The 18,762-nt window shown below is 40.4% G+C and overlaps 9 protein-coding genes across 9 annotated transcripts, besides 1 other annotated feature; 4 read left to right on the top strand and 5 right to left on the bottom strand. All coding sequences in view use genetic code 12, as the record gives it.

Moving 5' to 3' along the window:
* Positions 1–2: 2 nt before the first annotated feature.
* Positions 3–2,057, bottom strand: PRK1 (serine/threonine protein kinase; the record flags this gene model as incomplete). Its single annotated transcript, XM_036807903.1, has 1 exon — positions 3–2,057. The coding sequence occupies one exon, from the start codon at positions 2,055–2,057 to the stop codon at positions 3–5; it is 2,055 nt and encodes a 684-aa protein (XP_036664693.1).
* Positions 2,058–2,434: 377 nt separating this feature from the next.
* CPAR2_800710 (rRNA (cytosine-C5-)-methyltransferase) lies at positions 2,435–3,877 on the top strand (the record flags this gene model as incomplete). The annotated part of the gene is made up of 1 exon (XM_036807904.1): positions 2,435–3,877. One exon carries the CDS (start codon positions 2,435–2,437, stop codon positions 3,875–3,877), a length of 1,443 nt encoding a protein of 480 aa, XP_036664694.1.
* Positions 3,878–5,555: 1,678 nt separating this feature from the next.
* On the top strand, positions 5,556–7,964 carry OPT1 (oligopeptide transporter; the record flags this gene model as incomplete). The annotated part of the gene is made up of 1 exon (XM_036807905.1): positions 5,556–7,964. One exon carries the CDS (start codon positions 5,556–5,558, stop codon positions 7,962–7,964), a length of 2,409 nt encoding a protein of 802 aa, XP_036664695.1.
* Positions 7,965–8,272: 308 nt separating this feature from the next.
* Positions 8,273–8,372, bottom strand: a tRNA (tRNA-Leu).
* An 840-nt stretch (positions 8,373–9,212) lies between these two features.
* Positions 9,213–9,955, bottom strand: RSR1 (Ras family GTPase; the record flags this gene model as incomplete). Its single annotated transcript, XM_036807906.1, has 2 exons — positions 9,213–9,892; positions 9,949–9,955. 2 exons carry the CDS (start codon positions 9,953–9,955, stop codon positions 9,213–9,215), a joined length of 687 nt encoding a protein of 228 aa, XP_036664696.1.
* Positions 9,956–10,131: 176 nt separating this feature from the next.
* On the bottom strand, positions 10,132–10,632 carry CPAR2_800740 (signal peptidase complex catalytic subunit; the record flags this gene model as incomplete). Its single annotated transcript, XM_036807907.1, has 1 exon — positions 10,132–10,632. The coding sequence occupies one exon, from the start codon at positions 10,630–10,632 to the stop codon at positions 10,132–10,134; it is 501 nt and encodes a 166-aa protein (XP_036664697.1).
* Positions 10,633–10,743: 111 nt separating this feature from the next.
* On the top strand, positions 10,744–12,510 carry CPAR2_800750 (phosphopantothenoylcysteine decarboxylase complex subunit; the record flags this gene model as incomplete). Its single annotated transcript, XM_036807908.1, has 1 exon — positions 10,744–12,510. The coding sequence occupies one exon, from the start codon at positions 10,744–10,746 to the stop codon at positions 12,508–12,510; it is 1,767 nt and encodes a 588-aa protein (XP_036664698.1).
* Positions 12,511–12,643: 133 nt separating this feature from the next.
* Positions 12,644–14,563, bottom strand: PTR2 (Ptr2p; the record flags this gene model as incomplete). The annotated part of the gene is made up of 1 exon (XM_036807909.1): positions 12,644–14,563. One exon carries the CDS (start codon positions 14,561–14,563, stop codon positions 12,644–12,646), a length of 1,920 nt encoding a protein of 639 aa, XP_036664699.1.
* A 1,089-nt stretch (positions 14,564–15,652) lies between these two features.
* Positions 15,653–17,638, bottom strand: CPAR2_800770 (uncharacterized protein; the record flags this gene model as incomplete). The annotated part of the gene is made up of 1 exon (XM_036807910.1): positions 15,653–17,638. One exon carries the CDS (start codon positions 17,636–17,638, stop codon positions 15,653–15,655), a length of 1,986 nt encoding a protein of 661 aa, XP_036664700.1.
* Positions 17,639–17,756: 118 nt separating this feature from the next.
* On the top strand, positions 17,757–18,719 carry HST2 (histone deacetylase; the record flags this gene model as incomplete). Its single annotated transcript, XM_036807911.1, has 1 exon — positions 17,757–18,719. The coding sequence occupies one exon, from the start codon at positions 17,757–17,759 to the stop codon at positions 18,717–18,719; it is 963 nt and encodes a 320-aa protein (XP_036664701.1).
* Positions 18,720–18,762: the final 43 nt, after the last annotated feature.

The following is an 18,762-nucleotide window of genomic DNA, read 5'->3' on the forward strand; positions in this document are numbered from 1 at the left end:
GTTTAGACATAATTTGGGAATCGTTTCGAAAATTGCTTCTCTAAGTCATCTATATCGGGTAAGGATAGATCACTACCGGTACTCAACCTTCGAACTTGCTCTTGACCTGCTTTGAGAAATGTGGGTTTTCTCGGTTTAGTTGGAGGTGGCTTTTTGTGCTTGTCGTAATGAAGTTCCGACTTATCGTGGGGATTATGCGGTTTGTGCTTTGGTAAACGCTTGGTAGCTGGTGGTTTGACATTCTCCGGAGTGGGGGATTTATGTTGTCTCGATGATGATAAATTGACAGGGACTTTGGGTGGTGCTAGTTTCTTTGTTGTAGGTTTTTTATTATAAGGAGACTCATTAATGGAATCAATGTCGTCCACCACATTCTTATCGGTGAAGCGCCCGTAACCCAGTGCAGTTTTGCGGACTTGTTGCGACTCGCTTTGGGCAAGTAATGCCTGCATTCGTTTTTGAATCAGCTTCTCTTTCTCAGACGTTTCGTCTGATGATGTCACAGGCTTCTCATCAGATGATCTTCGACTTCCAGTTAATCTTTGCTTAAGACTCTTTCTTCTACTACCGTAGTCTGAAGCACCTGTGTTGTTGGCACTGATACTTCCACCAGTGCTGATTCGTCTCAAAGTGTTGCTTCCACCAGTGCTGATTCTCTTTAAGCTGTCCCATGCCGACTTCATGCCGCCTTCATGATTCCCGGTTTCCTTGCTTTTCAAAAATTCCATGGTGTCCTCTGTCTCGCCCAAATCAGTGGTTTCATAGCCCCTTGCGAGTTCCTGTTTGACTTTGTCTTGGATTGATGGTGTTGACTTGTTTCCCTGTGAGTATATCTTGGGTTTGTGACCATTGTCGTAATACGCACTGAGTGGGCGGGCTATTGTTCGTTTTGGTTCCAGCTCAAATGGTGATGAAATCGTTCTTGTATCCAATTTTTTCATAAATTTGGTTTTATCGATGGATGCAAAGGCATCAACTGACTTAGTATTGGCAGATTTGGTGTTTGGTTCCGGGGTGGGACTGATTGGTTTCTTGGGTTCTGAAACAGCCGGTTTTTTTGCTTCAGCGGATTGCAAAATACTGACTGGGATTACGTTTGGTACTTTAGTTTCTCCTTTCATTTGACTCAATTCTCCCAACAACTGCACGGCGTTTGGTCTACGCCTAGGGTCTGCACGTAAACACACTTTGATGACATTCTTTAATCTAGGTGAGAACATCAGTCCTGGCTGGTCTTTGAATCTCAATGTTTCTGAACAATTCAATATTGTTCTTTCTAAATCTTGCAAACTTGATTGGCTGGGCAGTTCAAATGGGGTTGTGTAATAGCACAACTTGTACAAGAAAATCCCCAAAGCCCAAATGTCCAGCTTATCATCTATGGGAAACCCCTTTGTTAAGTCAATCATTTCGGGTGCTCTGTATTGCGGTGTTGTGTGTTGCATCAAATCATCCTTCATCAATTGTAGCTCTTGTGGGTTCTTTGGTGGCGCCATATAATTTACTGACGATCCAAAATCACATAGCTTAAACACATGGTTAGAATCAATCAACACATTTTCAATTTTGATGTCACGATGTATAAGTGGTGGTCGTAAATGATGACACATGGCAACACCAATCGTCACTTGGTACATTATATCAATAATCTCCTTCTCTGTTAGTTTATTGACTAGCCTGGTATTCATGAAATCAATCAATCCGTTATTCTCACAATACTCCATTAGCAATAGCACTTCATACTGTTGCTGGTGGTGGCTGTTAGGTTCATTTAAACGAGCTGCATGGGAATCAATATACGACACAATATGCTTATTTCCTCGTAGCCTTCTCATAGCATCCACTTCTTGACGAAGGAGACTCAATTGCCACTTGCTTGGAACCACGACCCGCTTCAAACAAGCAGTATTTGATCCATGGAATGCGGGTTCAATATGACATGTGTACACATGGGCGAAACCACCTGCAGAGATATATTTGATGATCGAGATTTGATGTGATCCGACAACTAACTTTGTTCCTGGTTGGTAAGCATTGGGTGGAGGTGGTGGTGCCATTATGCTGTGGCCTCTAAGAAGTGTTGGTGGTGGTTGGATTTGAATCAAGCTTGTGGTGTTGAACAAAATTTAAAGTCAAGAAAAAAAAGAAAACAAAAAGAAAAAGAAGAAATTGAAGCAAATGAATGATCTGAAGAGATAATTCGTGGCGGTACCTCCCCAAAGGTTTATGGAGTTGAAGCGAGTAGATGTAGAGGTGTTGAAGCGAGTGTATGTATAAAGGGTTTCAAAGCGACAGCTTCGTGAATCAAGGATATTTTGCAGCACTCTCGAGTGATGCGGTTTTTACTTTCATCACCTTTTCTTTGTTTCTTTAAAATTTGCGCAATTTTCATCGCTTTTTTTAATGCGGCATCCTCCTTCCCTCATCGAGCCAGATGAAGTTGTACTTCGACGCAGAAAAGTTCCTCAAACACAATGATGGGAGTCTTCAAAAACGTATATTCAATGACAAAAAGGTGACAAATCCAAAGCATGTGTTTGCATTGGTCTATTCCACTTTAAAATATAATGACTACATACAACAGATTATTCAAAAATCGAAAATCCAACGAGACTTGAAGTCAAAGATTAGCAAAGAATTGTTGACCTTGTTAGTTCATGATTTGATATTCAGTGCTAGGGGTAGAATTGAAAGTGGGAAGCATCCAATTAAAGACGCGGTGTTGGCTCACAAGACAAGATTGCAGGCAGAATTTATCAAATTAAAGTTGAGATACAAAGTCAAATCAGTTGACCAATTACCAACAAAAGAGTGTGAAGATGAAACTCCAGTGAGGTGGTTTAGAATTAACACGGTGAAAATAGATCCCGAAAGGTTCTTTAAAAAGCATCAGTTCTTTACAAATTTACAACCGGTCAATAGCTTTCAAGATTTAACAGGACCAGGACTAATTTACGCCGATGACTACATTCCCAATCTATTTGGTATCCATCCAAAAGAAAAACTATCCCTAACTGAAGCTTACAAGTTAGGTGAAATTATTATTCAAGATCGGGCATCGTGTTTTCCTGCTCATATTTTGAACCACAATAAAGAACACACCAAAATCATTGATGCTTGTGCTGCCCCTGGAAATAAAACCTCACATGTGGCATCATATCTTCCCAATTATGATAGCAGTTCCGTTGTTTATGCAGTTGAAAGAGATGAGAAACGAGTAGGAATACTACGCACCATGAGTGAACGTGCCCTTGGCAAACTGAAAAAGAAATTGATTCAAGTGTTGCATAATGATTTCACAAAGATAAATTCAAATGATTTTCCCGAAGTCACTGGTCTCATTGTTGATCCGTCATGCAGTGGGTCTGGTATCTTTGGCAGGGCATCAGACGAAGAAGAGAGTAACGATCAGAGGCTTGAAAAATTGGCCTCGTTTCAAGTCATCATTATGAAGCATGCATTATCGTTTCCGGGTGCTCGCAAAGTTGTCTATTCTACCTGTTCTATACACGTCGAAGAGAATGAAAGGGTAGTGATTGATTTGCTTTCTGATCCACAGATACAAAGCCAGGGTTGGAAATTGGCGACCAGAGACGATGTGCTTCCAAGTTGGGAAAGACGGGGTATTGAGTCGGAGTTTTTTGCATTATCAAGAGACCCTGAGACATGTAAGAAGTTGGCAGGTGGGTGTGTGAGATCTAATTCAAAAGAAGATGGAGGTATTGGATTTTTTGCCGCCTGTTTTGTTAGGGAGACATCCGTTGACGAGGAGGAAAATGATGCGAAAGACGAGGAAAAAGACGAGGAAAAAGACGAGGAGGAAGACGAAGAGGAAAACGATGTGGAAGACGAAGACGAGTGGGCTGGTTTTGAATGAGTGGAGGATAACAATGCAGTTCGCAAGAGCAAACTGATTTCAAATGTTTGAGTCTTATGAAAGGTGTATTATTTAGCAGCAATGCGAAGAGATTACCTCCTGAGCTGGAGCTGTTTAGTATGTTTGTGTCCTGCATCAAGCATTGCGATCAATAGAGATCTAATAGCATTTACTTATTGTAACAGACTCTTCACAATACATACTAAGATTGACGCCACAATGTATGCATCTTTCCCCCCACTTTTTGACCCTTTGTTGAAAATAAAGTACAAGATCCAGCTACAACGGCTGCAGTTGAATTATGCCTACTACATGAGCGCACAATTGCCTTGGCTACATGCCGTAAACAATGCTTTTGCAAGCATGGGGGTCCTCCGTCAACAATAGAGTTTTTTGCAATGTTTACATGTGTGAGTGGTTACAAAAATTAGCGCCATTGCAGAAACCTTGTTCGTGTTTAAAGAAAGGTTAATTTTATTGCAAAATATGGAGTGTGGTGGCGGTGGTGGTGTTTTGAACCATTTGATGGTGTGGCATCAAGAAGTTTGATCCACATAAATGTGTAGATCAATTGGCGTGAACTTTGTGTGCTGGATAAATCCCACGCACTATCAAATGTCGTATAATTCAGAAAATGTCTACTCATTCTGGGTAGCATGTTTGTGTACTGAAATTCACAAAAGAAAATGTCTTTAATTGGTTTTGTGTCAAATTGATGATTATGCTTAGTTTCTTATTTTTTTGGTGCCGTACGACTAAATGGTGTGACACATTTCAGTCTTAACTAAATTTTAATACGTCAAAGATTAGTCTACACTTCTTGAATCACAAAGTATACAACAATAGAAGGATACAATACAGTAAAAAGTGGAGCCAGAGAGTGTAGACGCTACATTCCGCCTTTATGGATTTAATGCACCGGCCCATTTTTTATTCTTTCAAGCTACTCTTTTTCTCGTTGAAATGCCTTACGCTGGATTTAACCCATGCAGTTTCACCATGAAGGTATAATGGAAACTCCAGTTACCTACGTGCCTTTGCCTTTTTTTTTTTCAAAATCAATACTATTGGTGGGCTGTAATCTTATCTGAAAGTCTCGTGCAATTACGCCAATACAAAGTAAGTAACTCATCTCATATCTGAACTGAATGGAAGTAAACAAACGCTCATAACCGTAGAGAATAATGTATTGCTAACTTCAGCTTTCTGAACTTGGAAAAGGATGAATAGGGCAAAGCCGGTATCAAACGGTCTACCGTCTCCTCATTTCATCTCGTGCCGTATCGATAAATCCAAAGGGCGCTAGTGAGAGGGGAGAAGAAGTTTGGCTACACAAGTGGATAAGTTAATTGGATTGTTGTTTTCGATATGCACCAACTCTTATCCACTCTACTAACCGGAAATATTCAGCTACTTATTGTATAAAAAATCAGTCATGGACAAAAGCTTGACTACACAAAGATAAAAAATAAAATAGAAATTTAGAGCAGTTTGCAGCCTCAAAACAATGAACGAATGAAAAACAATTGAAATACAATTTTATGCCCTTTTTTGTTTTGAAATCTGCCGATAAAGTACGTCTCATCAGCATTTTATGCATAAAATTTATATAACAAAATGACGATCCACAATTTTTCAGATTCAGTTCCTTTTTCTTTAACTCTATACCAAAAGCAACATGGAGAAGATTAGAAACATGTTGACCCGCGGTGGGCGGGCAGTTGAAAACGAGCTTGGTTCAGAACACGCTAATCACGATTTGAATGAAAAAGCAGCTGAGATTGCGTCACAAGAGGTTGCCAATGAGGATTTCGAAGCAGATAGAAAAGTCCCCGATTTGGATTTGGTGGTGTCAAAGTCACAGGAGTTTGACCCGGTGACCTCTCGGTTAGTTGATGACATCATCCACGATGACTATGCAGGTGTTCATGTCGAAGATGACTCACCATATCCTGAAGTCAGAGCAGCAGTTCCTAGCTCTGATGATTTTGAGATGCCACAAGCTACAATCAGAGGATGGACTATTGGATTGATCTTGACCACTATCGGATCTGCAATGAATATGTACTTTTCATTACACAGACCTACAATCACAATCACCACCTTGGTCACTTCCATCTTGGCTTATCCAATGGGACGGTTCTGGGCCAGATGTTTCCCCAACTGGAAAATTTTCGGTGTTCCTTTGAACCCGGGTCCATTCAACATCAAAGAACACGCGGTTATTACAATTATGGCAAATGCTTCATTCAATAGTGGTCCAGCATATTCCACAGATATTTTGGTTTCAATGAACAAATTTTACAACATTGATTTCGGTATTGGGTTTGCTCTTGTGTGTACTCTTGCCACAAATATGATTGGGTTTTCAATGGGTGGGTTAATTAGAAGAGTGGTTGTTGACAGTCCATCAGCTATTTGGCCACAAAATTTGGTAACCTGTACATTTTTGACCAATTTGCACATTAATGAAAATCACCCTGCTAATGGTTGGCGCATTTCCCGTCTTGCCTTTTTCTTGACAGTATTCATTGTTGGGTTCTTCTATTATTGGTTCCCTGGTTACATATTCACGGCATTGTCGTACTTTTCGTGGATAACTTGGATAAAACCCAACAACGTCACCATAAATCAAATCTTTGGATCGTCATCAGGCTTGGGAATGTTTCCAAACTCGTTTGCCTTTGACTGGAATCAAATTGCCGGTTACTTTGGCTCACCTTTGATCCCACCTGCCGGAACTATTGGTACAATTTTCCTTTCAATGATTCTTATTTTCTGGGTTGTTGTCCCAGCTATCTCATTCACCAATACATGGTATGGTGATTACTTGCCAATTTCATCGTCTGGATCCTACGATAACAAGCAACAAAGTTATGAGGTTGCGAGAATTGTTGATCCGAAGACATTGACATTTAGAAAAGACGAGTACGAAAAATACTCGCCATTGTTTTTGTCAACAACATTTGCCATTTCGTATGGTTTGTCATTTGCATCCATATTGGCTACCATAGTTCACACTGTTTTATTCCACGGTAAAGAAATTATTGAGCAATTCAAACTCAAGGAAAAGCCAGACGTTCACAACAGATTAATGGCTCGTTACAGGAGGGTACCAGAATGGTGGTTCCTTGTTTCATTCTTGGTTTTTTTTGCGATGTCAATTGCCACTGTTAGAGCTTGGGAAACTGAAATGCCAGTGTGGGCATTGATTGTTGCACTTCTCATTGCCATGTTCTTCTTACTTCCAGTAGCAATCATCTACGCAAGAACAAACATTGGTGTTGGGTTGAACGTTGTAACGGAGTTCATTGTGGGTTATATGCTTCCCGGTAAACCAATTGCTATGATGTTTTTCAAGACCTTTGGCTATATCACCAACAACCAAGCGGTCACTTTTGCTCAGGATATGAAATTGGGTCACTACATGAAGATTTCACCTTATAACTTGTTCTTTTCCCAATTTACTGCTGCTATATGGTCCTGTTTTGTTCAAATTGCCGTTATGAGATGGGCTTATGGTGCTATTGACGGACTTTGTACAGATGACCAGCCATCAAACTTTACCTGTCCAGGAGCCAAGGTATTTTTCAATGCTTCAATCATTTGGGGGGTCATTGGTCCACAACGTCAATTTTCACATGGTCAGTTGTACTACGCTTTGTTGTATTTCTTCATCATTGGTGCTGTTCTTCCTGTTATCAGTTGGTTAATTTTGAAAAAATACCCAAACAGTATAATCAAGTACTTGCACTGGCCCGTTTTCTTTTCAGGTACTGGTTATATTCCACCAGCAACACCATTTAACTATACATCATACTGTCTTGTTGGTTTATTCTTTGGTTGGTGGATTAAGAGAAAATTTTTCCACTGGTGGACCAAGTACAATTATTCTTTATCTGCTGGGTTAGATATTGGTTTAGCCTGGAGTCTTTTGATCATTTCGTTGGCGATGGGTTTGACGCAAACTGACTTCCCAAGCTGGTGGGGAAACAATGTTGTTAATGGGACTCTTGACACTCAAATCTCGACAAATATCAGAAAGCGTTTGGCTCCAGGAGAAACGTTTGGGCCATCGACATGGTAGAATTTTTGTTTTAAAGGTATATAGGTAAATCTCTAGTAAGAATAGGCGCAATAAGAATTGCAACTTTAGAATGAGGATTGCGACCAAATTTCCCTTTATGATACGAGGTGGTCAGACTCGTCGATAGCAGTACCCTGTATGGTGGGGAGGCCGTTGACAAAGCTACGAAACGATGCGAGACAAAGGCAATGTCACAGAGGAGTGTGTACCCTCATGTGGTTTTTTCAGTTCGGTTGCGAAATGCAAAAAGGAGAACGCAAAATGAGAGGGAAAAAAAAAAAAACAAGAAAAAAACAAAAAAAAAATAATGTAGCCGACGAGATTTGAACTCGCGCATCCGAAGATACCAGGAAAGTATGGTAAAGTTGTGACCTTACCCTGGCGCCTTAACCGCTCGGCCACGGCTACTTATTTGTTGTCAGGTTTGAATTTTGCTTTATTTTATTAACTCAAGTTTGTGACATTTTGAAAGAGTAGCCATGCACGAGTTGTTGATTTTACATGCTCGAATTCATCTCAGAATGTCTCGATTAGTCACCGCATGTGCTGTGCCACTCTATTTAGTAGTCCAGTTTTGTTTAAGAGCTTATCTTTCTGTAATCAAGCTCCGCCACCACAAAGAAGAGCCTTCATCTTTCATTGCAATGGTTACCAGGTGCAAACAGAAGGCACTAAAGAGTAGAGTAAGCCTGTACTTTGTCCTGGGGAACACTGGTTTGGGTGGGTGGAGTAATGGGCCAAAGGCACGGCTTCTGTAAATACGAGGCTTTCACCTCGCAATATAAATTAAAGTAACTTGTTGCATTGTGACACCGTCACTGTTGGCGGGTTAATAGAACAATAGCCCATAGCAAGTATCACGAATGAATTGAAAATTAGTTCTTCACTTAATTACAGTCCTTGTTGTTACTCAGACTTTTTTGGTTCAAATAGCTGCAAAAAAAAAAAAAACGGTGCTATCCATCGCTGAATTCAAGTATCTATAAGTACCCAAGTTCTTGAAATTCACACAGGTTACAGACACCTACTAAGAATAGCCACACGTCTTCACAGATCAACGTCTTGGCTCATAGTTTTTTGACTTTAGTTTCCCTCCTTGTGTTAGCCATCAACGGCCGAAATGTTGTACACCCATGACTTCTATCAGAGCAAACGACAGTCGCCAAAAACGTGTACAAAATACACTGTTAAACCGAACAAAAAATACTCTTCCCCCCTTCTCATACGATTATTAAATTTTATAACATTCTACATAATGGTACAACACTTGCTGCCAGAGCTACTTTTGTTCCCCTTTGTCGACTGGTTCTGTCTTGCATTCGCTGGCTCCACCTTCTTTGGCTGTTCAGCAACAGGTTGTTTCGATACAACAGGTTGCTCCACTTTCTGTTTTTCCTTTTGCTGCTTCTTCTCAGCGCTAATAGCCGCTTCCTTTCTCATTATCTGCCTAACCACGTCAATGAATGCTTCATCAACATTTGTCTTGTACATGGCACTTGTTTCATAAAATGGTACCAACCCCCAATCTTGACTTACCTTGACACCATCCTCGATGCTCAAAACTCTATCCTCATCCAAATCGCATTTATTTCCCACTAATACCATAGGAACATTATCACTGTCTTTGATTCTCAAAACTTGTTCGCGCAAGGCCAAAAGTTCTTTCAATGAATTTTCATCCGTGACTGAGTACACTAACAAAAAACCCTTCCCACTCTTGATGTACAACTCTCTCATGGCTGTAAATTGTGCTACACCAGCTGTATCTAATATCTCTAAGTCACACGCGCGGCCATCAACTTCTATTTGCTTTCGGTAGGAATCTTCAATTGTTGGATCATAACTCTCAATGTATACGCCTTGTACAAACTGCACAGTTATGGAGGATTTCCCTACACCACCGGCACCTAGAACAACAATCTTGTAATCTTGAGACTCAGGTTAGTAGAAAGAAGACTCCATTAGTGGCAGCTACTTAACGTACCTCTCATTGGCTTGAATTGATATGTTTCTTTGAGTTTTTTTGTTTACATTTTTGGGTTTTTTCTCTTCAATTTTTTCTTTCCATTTTTGACGATTAGACGAGCTTTACAAAATAACCTGTCAACATGTACCGAGGACAATGGATGTTCTATATAACCTAATAACAATTAGGAGATCATTTATTCTACTCCCCACTTATTAACGACGAGATACCCAACAAACCGAGTAAACCAAACTTGAAATATTGATTCTCACTGATTAGAATGGTAACGTATCCGATAAATGGCAAGTACGCCTTGACCGTTCCCACTAGATCGTTCTTTTGATTGAGATAGCTCTGCTTCTTCGCGTATAATGACAAATCGTCAACAGCGTTATTGTCACCTTTGGTCAACAACAATTGTTTCTCCAGATTGTGATGCTCTCTCAATACACGATGAACGATTGGAATACTCTTACCGTCAATCTCGTAAACAACGATATCACCAACCTTTTGTCTTCTATCTCTGTTCCATAAAAACAAAATATCACCTCTTTGGAACGCAGGCTCCATTGATCCCGACAATACAACAACAATTGGCGAATGCAGGTTTGCCACTACCGACAATGTCTTCCATAGCATAAAGGCTGACGAAAAGACATATGCAAGTGATAAGAACTGGGTAATTTGTTGGCGAAGATTCATATCGTGATAGCAGCTCTCTTTTGTTGATACGTGTTTTGAAAAAGATTGGAGAGAAAAAATGGAAACAGGAAAAAAACCGATTTTGACAGTTACAACCACTGTGCTCACAATATGGCGTCGACGGGTACCCAAGAAGGAAACAAAGAACCAAGAGGTTACGCCGAGTCAAACGCACCACTAACAAGGCGAACACCATCTCTCAGAACTGCTATATCTAATGCTGCAGATACACCACCTAAAATATTAACAAACACAAGACCACAAACGTCATCCATCCAGCAACCAGTCCCTCAAGACCAAAACGTACCCACCCGAAATGCCAGTGTGTCTTTCAATCAAACCGAGTCTCAAGAGCGTTTGCGTAGGTTTACAATCTCATCTCAACCATCATCAACAAATGTGGCTGTACAGGACAATAACCCTGAGGCAGCAAGACAACCATCTTCAAATACGCCATCGAGACAAGCATCTTTAAACAGAAAAAAGAACAACGATGGGCTTTCTTTCAGTGCTAAGCCAGCAGTACCAGCTCGTGAGCCCACGCCAAAACTTGACGAAAATGAACTTGCTCGAATGAATACTCCAAGTCCCACACGTGGAGAAAATTTTGTCCCTGCAACGACACTATCACCAAGTTCAAACGCGGCAGTGCCTATTAAGATTACCGGCACAGGTAGCAATAATTCTTCTCGAAGAAATTCATTGAAAAAAGCAAGCAAGACAATAGTAGCTTCCCCAGTTGGTCCTCCTGTTCCATTTCAAGAATATCTCTCCAAGGAAGATGATGGTAAGTTTCACATTTTGTTAGCATGTACGGGATCCGTTGCTACGATTAAAATACCTTTAATCATTGACAAGTTGTTTCAACTATTTGGCACATCCAAAATTTCAATCCAGTTGATTGTGACAAAGGCTGCCAGTCATTTCCTCAAGGGCTCCAAGATTAATGCCGATGTCAAAATATGGAGAGACGAAGACGAATGGGCAAACTACAACGAAGCCACTACAATTAGCTCAACTCAAAACCACTCGGCAAAGCCAAAGAATCCATTTGACAAGTTGATTCTCCATAATGAGTTGAGAAAATGGGCAGATATTATGTTAGTTGCACCATTGTCGGCAAATACGTTGGCAAAGATTGCTAATGGTATTGCAGACAATTTGCTCACGTCAATAATTAGATCCTGGGCACCATCAACTTCACAGCAGGTGAAAAAGCCAATTATTGTTGCTCCTGCGATGAACACTTTTATGTACACTCACCCCATGACGGCGAAACAAATTGCCACCATTACCTCTCCTGGATTTGGTATTGAGGTGTTGAAACCAGTTGAGAAGGTGTTGGTTTGTGGTGATATTGGAATGGGCGGAATGAGAGACTGGGTTGATGTGGTGGATATATTGAGGCGAAGAATATTGGCGATTGAGGCTGAAAATAAGGAGTATAGTGACAAGAGTGTTGCTATAGAAGAGGAAGGGGAGGAAGAGGATGAGGATGGTGCCGGTTGTGATGATGATGATGATGAAGACGGAGAGGAGGGCGATGACGATGACGATGACGATGATGATGACGATGATGACGACGACGATGACGACGAAGAAGACGATGATGTTGAAGAGGATGAGAAAAACAAAGGTGCTAACGATGTCGACAACAATAAGTTCAAACTAGATGCTCCATTATCGCCTCAAAAACACAGAGACCACGATGATCTAAACCTAAGTCACGACGAAGATGGCAATGAGGAGATGATTTTTGAAATCACGGACCAAGATCTCAGTGATGGTGATAATACATCTGATCGTGGCTTGTCACCAACCTCATCGCATCGTCAACAGAAGATCAAAATACCTAAAGAAACGCAAAACATTATCTAAAAGTGGCAACCAACAGTTATATTGGCAATCATTACTTGTTTGGATGCAGCTCTATAGTTCGAAAACGCTCTTCACCATATTCAATATATATTACACACACACACACACACACACGTACACATATTCTTTCTCATCATATTGATCTTAGAGACGTCACTGCATCTAATGGATACCTAGCATGAACGCTGCTAACCGGCTCCAAGGCTTCACCTGGATGGATCTTTTCAGGAACAATAGAACCTCCTAACGCGATTCTCTCCTTCTCTTCTTCCTCCATAGTTTTATGCAAATTAAAGAATTGAATAAACATAACAACACCAGCCAAGAATGTAACACCACCAATAACACTAAACACAATTACTAAATGTGGATCATTCAATGCGGGAGTAACAGCTAAACTAATTGCAGCACTAATTGCGGATGTAAACAAAAACAACGCGGTGGTTAGTCCTTTCATCGAGGGAGCTGCTCTGGTATAAGCAAGTGCGTAAATCGTGGCCATAGCAAAACATTCAGAAGCACCGGCCAAGATATATATAGATGATGCTTGCCAAGCACTGATGGGCGATGGTTCGGGACAATTGGTTGAATGGTTTCCACAAGGGGATGTTTGGTAAACACGATGTTGCAAAACAGCACCAGCAACTTGAGACATTGCAGCAATGACAAATCCAAGAAACACTCTCTGAATTGGCCTGAAATTGATACGTAATCTTCTCAAAAGTGGATAAACAATGTAATCCAAAACAGGGATGACAACAATGATTGCAAGTGGATTAAAATTGCTAAACAAGTCATTTGGCACACCATTCAAGTTCATTGCACCAGCCAAAGATGTTTCTACTGAACCTAACCCACTGTCTGCCAAGTTGTAAAAAATGAAATAAACAAACAACTTACAAGCGTCCAAGGTTTGTTTGACATCGAGAACGTGTTGGTCAGTCCAAGTGATGGGGGTTTGTTTTTTGGTGTTGAAGTATTCACGACCCCTTGCTCTCATGACCGATGGTTTGGCATATTCCCAAAAGGTACCATCAAAGACACGTTTAATGAAGTTCCCAGAAAATGACACAACGAGGATCTTAATCACCAAGCCAATGATTGATCCACTTGGTTTTTCAAAAACCAATTTAGGTTTAACCAACCAGAATGCAATTGGCATAAAAAGATAAAGTACCAATGGAACAAAAAAGGCTAACCAAAACCCAACACGCCTTTCACAATAAGAAGTTGCCAATTGAAAAAATGCCCCAATGTTGATAGCCCAATAAAAGATCAAGGTAACACTTTCCAAGGTCTTTTCTCTATCAACAAGAACTTTTTCACCACTCTTTAGCACTTTAACTCTATTACCCGACTCTGGGTACTGGTCCAACATCAATGGCAAAAGATTTGGTTTGATGAATCCAGATCCAAACGCCAAGGTAAAAATAGCAAGAATACAAAGTGCCAATCCAGCTTTCCCATTAGCAATGACACTTGGAGCAGCGGAAACAATAAACAAGACGTGGGAGATACCTCCGAATACAACACCCCATTGAATCGTTTTCCATCTTCCCCATGTGGTATCAGCCAAGTAACCTCCAAACAATGGCACAACATAAGCTAAAAATGTAACCAAGTTTGTTAAAGCACTGGCTGCTTGTAAGCCTCTATTCAACGCACCAGCACTTTCACTACCGTCATCGTGAGCTGGGGCACCCCACCCATGTGGTGAATCCTCAGGCAAAGGTCTTTGAATGAAATTCGACAAGATACCAGTAACTGAATAATAAGAAGCTCTTTCGGAAAATTCAACAACACAAATTAAGAAAATTGCATAATTTATCTTACCAACAACTCTTCTTAATGTTTGCTCTTCAGTTTTTGTTGGAACTCTCAATCCCCTTGGATTATATTCGTCAACGTAATTGGTGCTATAATTTTTTGGATCATCCAAGTCGTATTCATCATCATCAACAATTGATTTGTCGTAGGTTACAACTTTCAAATGTTGTGCTTTCTCATTGTCTGCGTGTTCAACAGATGAGCTTGATGTTCTAACGGAAGACATTGTGAGGGACCTAGACTTTAATCTCAAATCGTAAATGGCTCCTAGAGAGGATTAAGTTAAGGGTTTTTATACAATTTCGAGAAAATGAGTGCCAGTAAAACTCATACGGCAATTGTACCAACTTACGATTCTTATCTGTGGCTCACGATATCACAGGCTCAATTATCAAAGACAATAAAAGAGGGGACATACAAAGAGATTTGATTTCACGACAATGTGGTACTTTCGCTGCACAACGGATAATATAATTGAGACTGAAATGAATTGCTTGCTTGACAAAGAGAGGAGGGAATTTATTGTTCCGGTATTAATACATTTCGCGCATATACTTGTATGATGTGATTGCAAATTTACAAAAAGACGACGCAAGTTGACACAAAAGTAATGATAGGCTAAGGCGGATTTAAAAATTTTTTTTTTTTTATATTTTTAATTTTGGTGCCGCATGAGACAATTCAGAATGCACTTAAATGTAATCAACATCTTTGTTTATCTTATCATTGACTGTAACGGTGTTGCTATCAAATTGAATTATTTTACGTAGTACAGTTACCAAGACTATACATATCACACCACCTGGATACCCTGCCGTAATTAATTGGATAAGGACAGACCAGCTTCCCTTACATATGCAAGAGATATATATCTCTTGGGTAACTTTTCTTTGACATATTTTTTCCCATTCTTGGCACTCTTGTGCTAGTCAGATATGTATTACATAATACAAATTAAAGTGGAGGACCAAACTGTGGCGGCGCGGTTAGCAGGAAAAAAAAAAATGTCGCAATAGAGCAAAAGCATTTGAGAATGAAAATGCCGAAATTTGCACCATCGGGACCAATTATAGAATGATGGGTGTTTCTATTTCATAAAAGCCTACAACGTACGATCCGAGTGGGCTGTAGATTGCCTCACTCGGGTGCCGACTACCTTCGCTTCGTCGCGCAAGCAATAATCAAGCTAAGAGAGACCAAATTATGACTTCTTTTTCGGGAATTACGCACAATGATCTCGCCACATTAATAAATGTAAACTATTATCAGATACACCTCAGTAATGCTTTTCTGAACATGGTTGTACATCCTCCACCTACTTATTCTTTGGAACAATCAATCTCATCTTGTTCACAGAAAATACACCCATCAAGTCATTGGGCTTGACAGCATTAACAAGTTCTCTTTCAGTTGGCCAATCCAAGTCTGGATCAGATCTATTGTTATCCAAACGTCTATGAGTAAAATAGTTGATGATTTCGTTAATTGATTTACCCTTTTTGGCCAATCCTGGCTGAATCTTTGCTTTATACTTGAATCTCTGTAACGCTGACCAAGGTGCAAACACGGGAACTATATCAAGCACTGTATCGCCAACTGCGGGTTTGGATGATAGGAAATCCAACGTGTCAAAGAATGAGGAGAGTGTTTCATTCGCCGCATCTGTTTCAAGTAGATATTCTTGCACCTCTTTCTCGTGTTTTTGATTAGTTTCCTCTCTTGTTTCTCCTTTCACATTTGGTGTATCCAGCAGCAGCAGCTTCTTCTCCTTTTGAGATTCCTTCTTCTTGCCAATTCCCAACAACTTCATTCTTAATTCCTTCTCCTCAGCATCAAAATCGTCATACTTTGAAACATTTTTCTTCGATTTGGATTTCTTGCCCCTAGTATTTGAAGTATCGTCGATTCCAGGATCTTTCTCACTAGCGTCGTGTGCATGTTCACGCACAGGTTCTTGTACATCATCCTCTGTCTTTACATTTGTCACTTTTGTCTTTTCAAATACTCGTTTTTTATTATCCAATACCCTCACCAAACCGTGCTCTTTTTCCTTTTGGACACGTTGAATTTTGTGTCCTTCAGCTGACCCTTCATCAACCAAAAAATACAAGCCAAAGCCCATAACGAGTTGAGCTGGAGGTAGGAAATGCTTTTTCGCAAGGTATTCAAACTCACCAGCAGGAAGCAAGGCACCTGACAGATTATATTTAGAAATTTCACTTCCATGCAATACCCAAGCTGCTGTATTAATCTTCCCATTCCAAGCTTGCGAAGCAGCCATTGCAAAGATGCCTGCTTGTAAAATTGTCGTTGGTGGTACAGATTCCCCTTTGAGGGGATTTTTAACAAAAACCTTCAACGATCCTTCAATTTCAGAGCTCACAAGAAAATCATCATCACTAAAGTACTTGAAATAAAGTAAGTCAGTTTGTGATTTGCTTCTACCGGCCAAACATAGATACCCTTCACTTGAAACAAACCAGTAAAATGATTCAAACCAAAACTTCTCTCTTTCCGCGTTGGAAGAGGTCCCATTTTCACGTCTCAAATTTTTCACCAAATCCTGATTGATCTTCTTCTCGGCATTTTTGTATGCAATTTCAGCACCCTTTTCAATCTTTGCCTGCTTTGATTCGGCAGCTTTCTTGCTTTCAAAGTAGATGCTAGCATTAGCGTAGGAACTCAAAGTGTAATCTATGCTCACCAGTACTCCTTCGTTTGTGTACTTGTCAGGGGACTGGGTTTGGGATGTGACATTTGTAGGGGTCCTTGTCCCACTCTTTTCATCGGTATCATGGCCACTATCAGACTCAGATTCAGACTCAGATCCAGACTCAGATCCAGACTCAGATTCAGACTCAGATTCGTTATTGGAGTCACTATCAGAGACATCAAATTTACCTTTACTGTCATCAAAGCAATCTGGATCCTTCAATCTAACGACAAATCGATTTTCCTTTAATTGCAATGGTAATTCAAAATACCTAGCGATTGATCCGGGTTTCTTCTTATCAAGTCCAATTGCTAACTCCATATTCGTCCAATCCATCAGTTGATCAACAAACTTTTTAATGTATTGCCTGCATTCATCCACGAGGCCGGAGTGTAGTTGAATCAATTCGCCTTTTCTTGCATTCGTGGCTTGCTCATCTTTTAAATTTTGAATCTCTTGATCACGCTTTGTTTTAGCTTTATTCAACCTCTCGGCAGCTAGCTTCTTTTGATGAATAACGTTTGGAGAATTCTCATCAATATTCAATTCTGATATCTGCTTCTCTATGGTATCTGTTGGTGGGGACATTAATTAAAGTAGTGATAGTGGCGAAATTTTCGTCACTGGATCTTTAGAAATTTTTCTCTTGTGAAGAGATCTTTATATTTTACCCAACACAAGCTGCACATTGAAACTCTTTTCAATCATGGAAGCAACATTAGCCCCTCTAGTTGAAGCTTTGAAAGCAAAGAAGAAGGTGTGTCTATTCACAGGCGCTGGCGTGTCCACGGCAGCCGGAATCCCTGACTTTAGGAGTCCAGAAACTGGATTGTACTCCAACTTGGCGAAACTCAACCTCCCCTTTGCTGAAGCTGTCTTTGACATCGACTTCTTCAAAAAGGATCCAAAACCATTTTACACATTAGCTGAAGAGCTTTTCCCTGGCAAATTTGCTCCTACAAAGTTTCACTACATGGTGCGGATTCTCCAAGAGAAGAACTTATTGAAACGTGTTTACACGCAAAATATAGATATCTTGGATAGGCTAGCTGGAGTCAAGGACGAATTCATTGTTGAAGCTCACGGATCATTTGCCACAAGTCGCTGTATCGACTGCAAAATGGAAGTACCAATAGAGAAAGTGAAGCTGGATATCCCAAAGGGGGTTCCCACTTGTGCCAAGTGTGGTGGTTTCATTAAACCTGATATCACATTCTATGGTGAAGGGTTACCATCAAAGTTTTTTGAGACCTGGGACAAAGACTGTGATGACGTTGAAGTCGCTTTGATCTCGGGTACTTCGTTGACCGTATACCCCTTTGCTTCCTTACCATCCAGTGTGGAAAAACGTTGTCTTCGAGTTTTGGTGAACAGAGAGAAAGTTGGTGATTTAGGTCGACGGAAGAAGGACATTGTTGCGCTCCTGGATTGTGATGAGTTTGCCGACACTTTGACCTCTTTACTTGGTTGGAAAGATGTTCTTGATCGGTATTATGAAGAAGGGCAGAAGAAGTGTGGAAAGAGTAAGTCAATTGAAGAGGAATTAGAAAAGATTGAGGACCGGTTGGAAAAGGAACCGGTCTCTGAGAAAAACAACAAGGATGGTAATGTGGATCGCCAAGAAGGCGATGAGGAGTTAGAAGAGTTGATCAACAAGCTAAAGATTTGAGAATGGTGTCAATTTGCGTGTGATGCCAACTTCGCTGCGAAGA

This window comes from Candida parapsilosis, contig 005807 (assembly GCF_000182765.1).
Source record: "Candida parapsilosis strain CDC317 annotated contig 005807".
Lineage (NCBI taxonomy): Eukaryota > Fungi > Ascomycota > Pichiomycetes > Serinales > Debaryomycetaceae > Lodderomyces > Lodderomyces parapsilosis.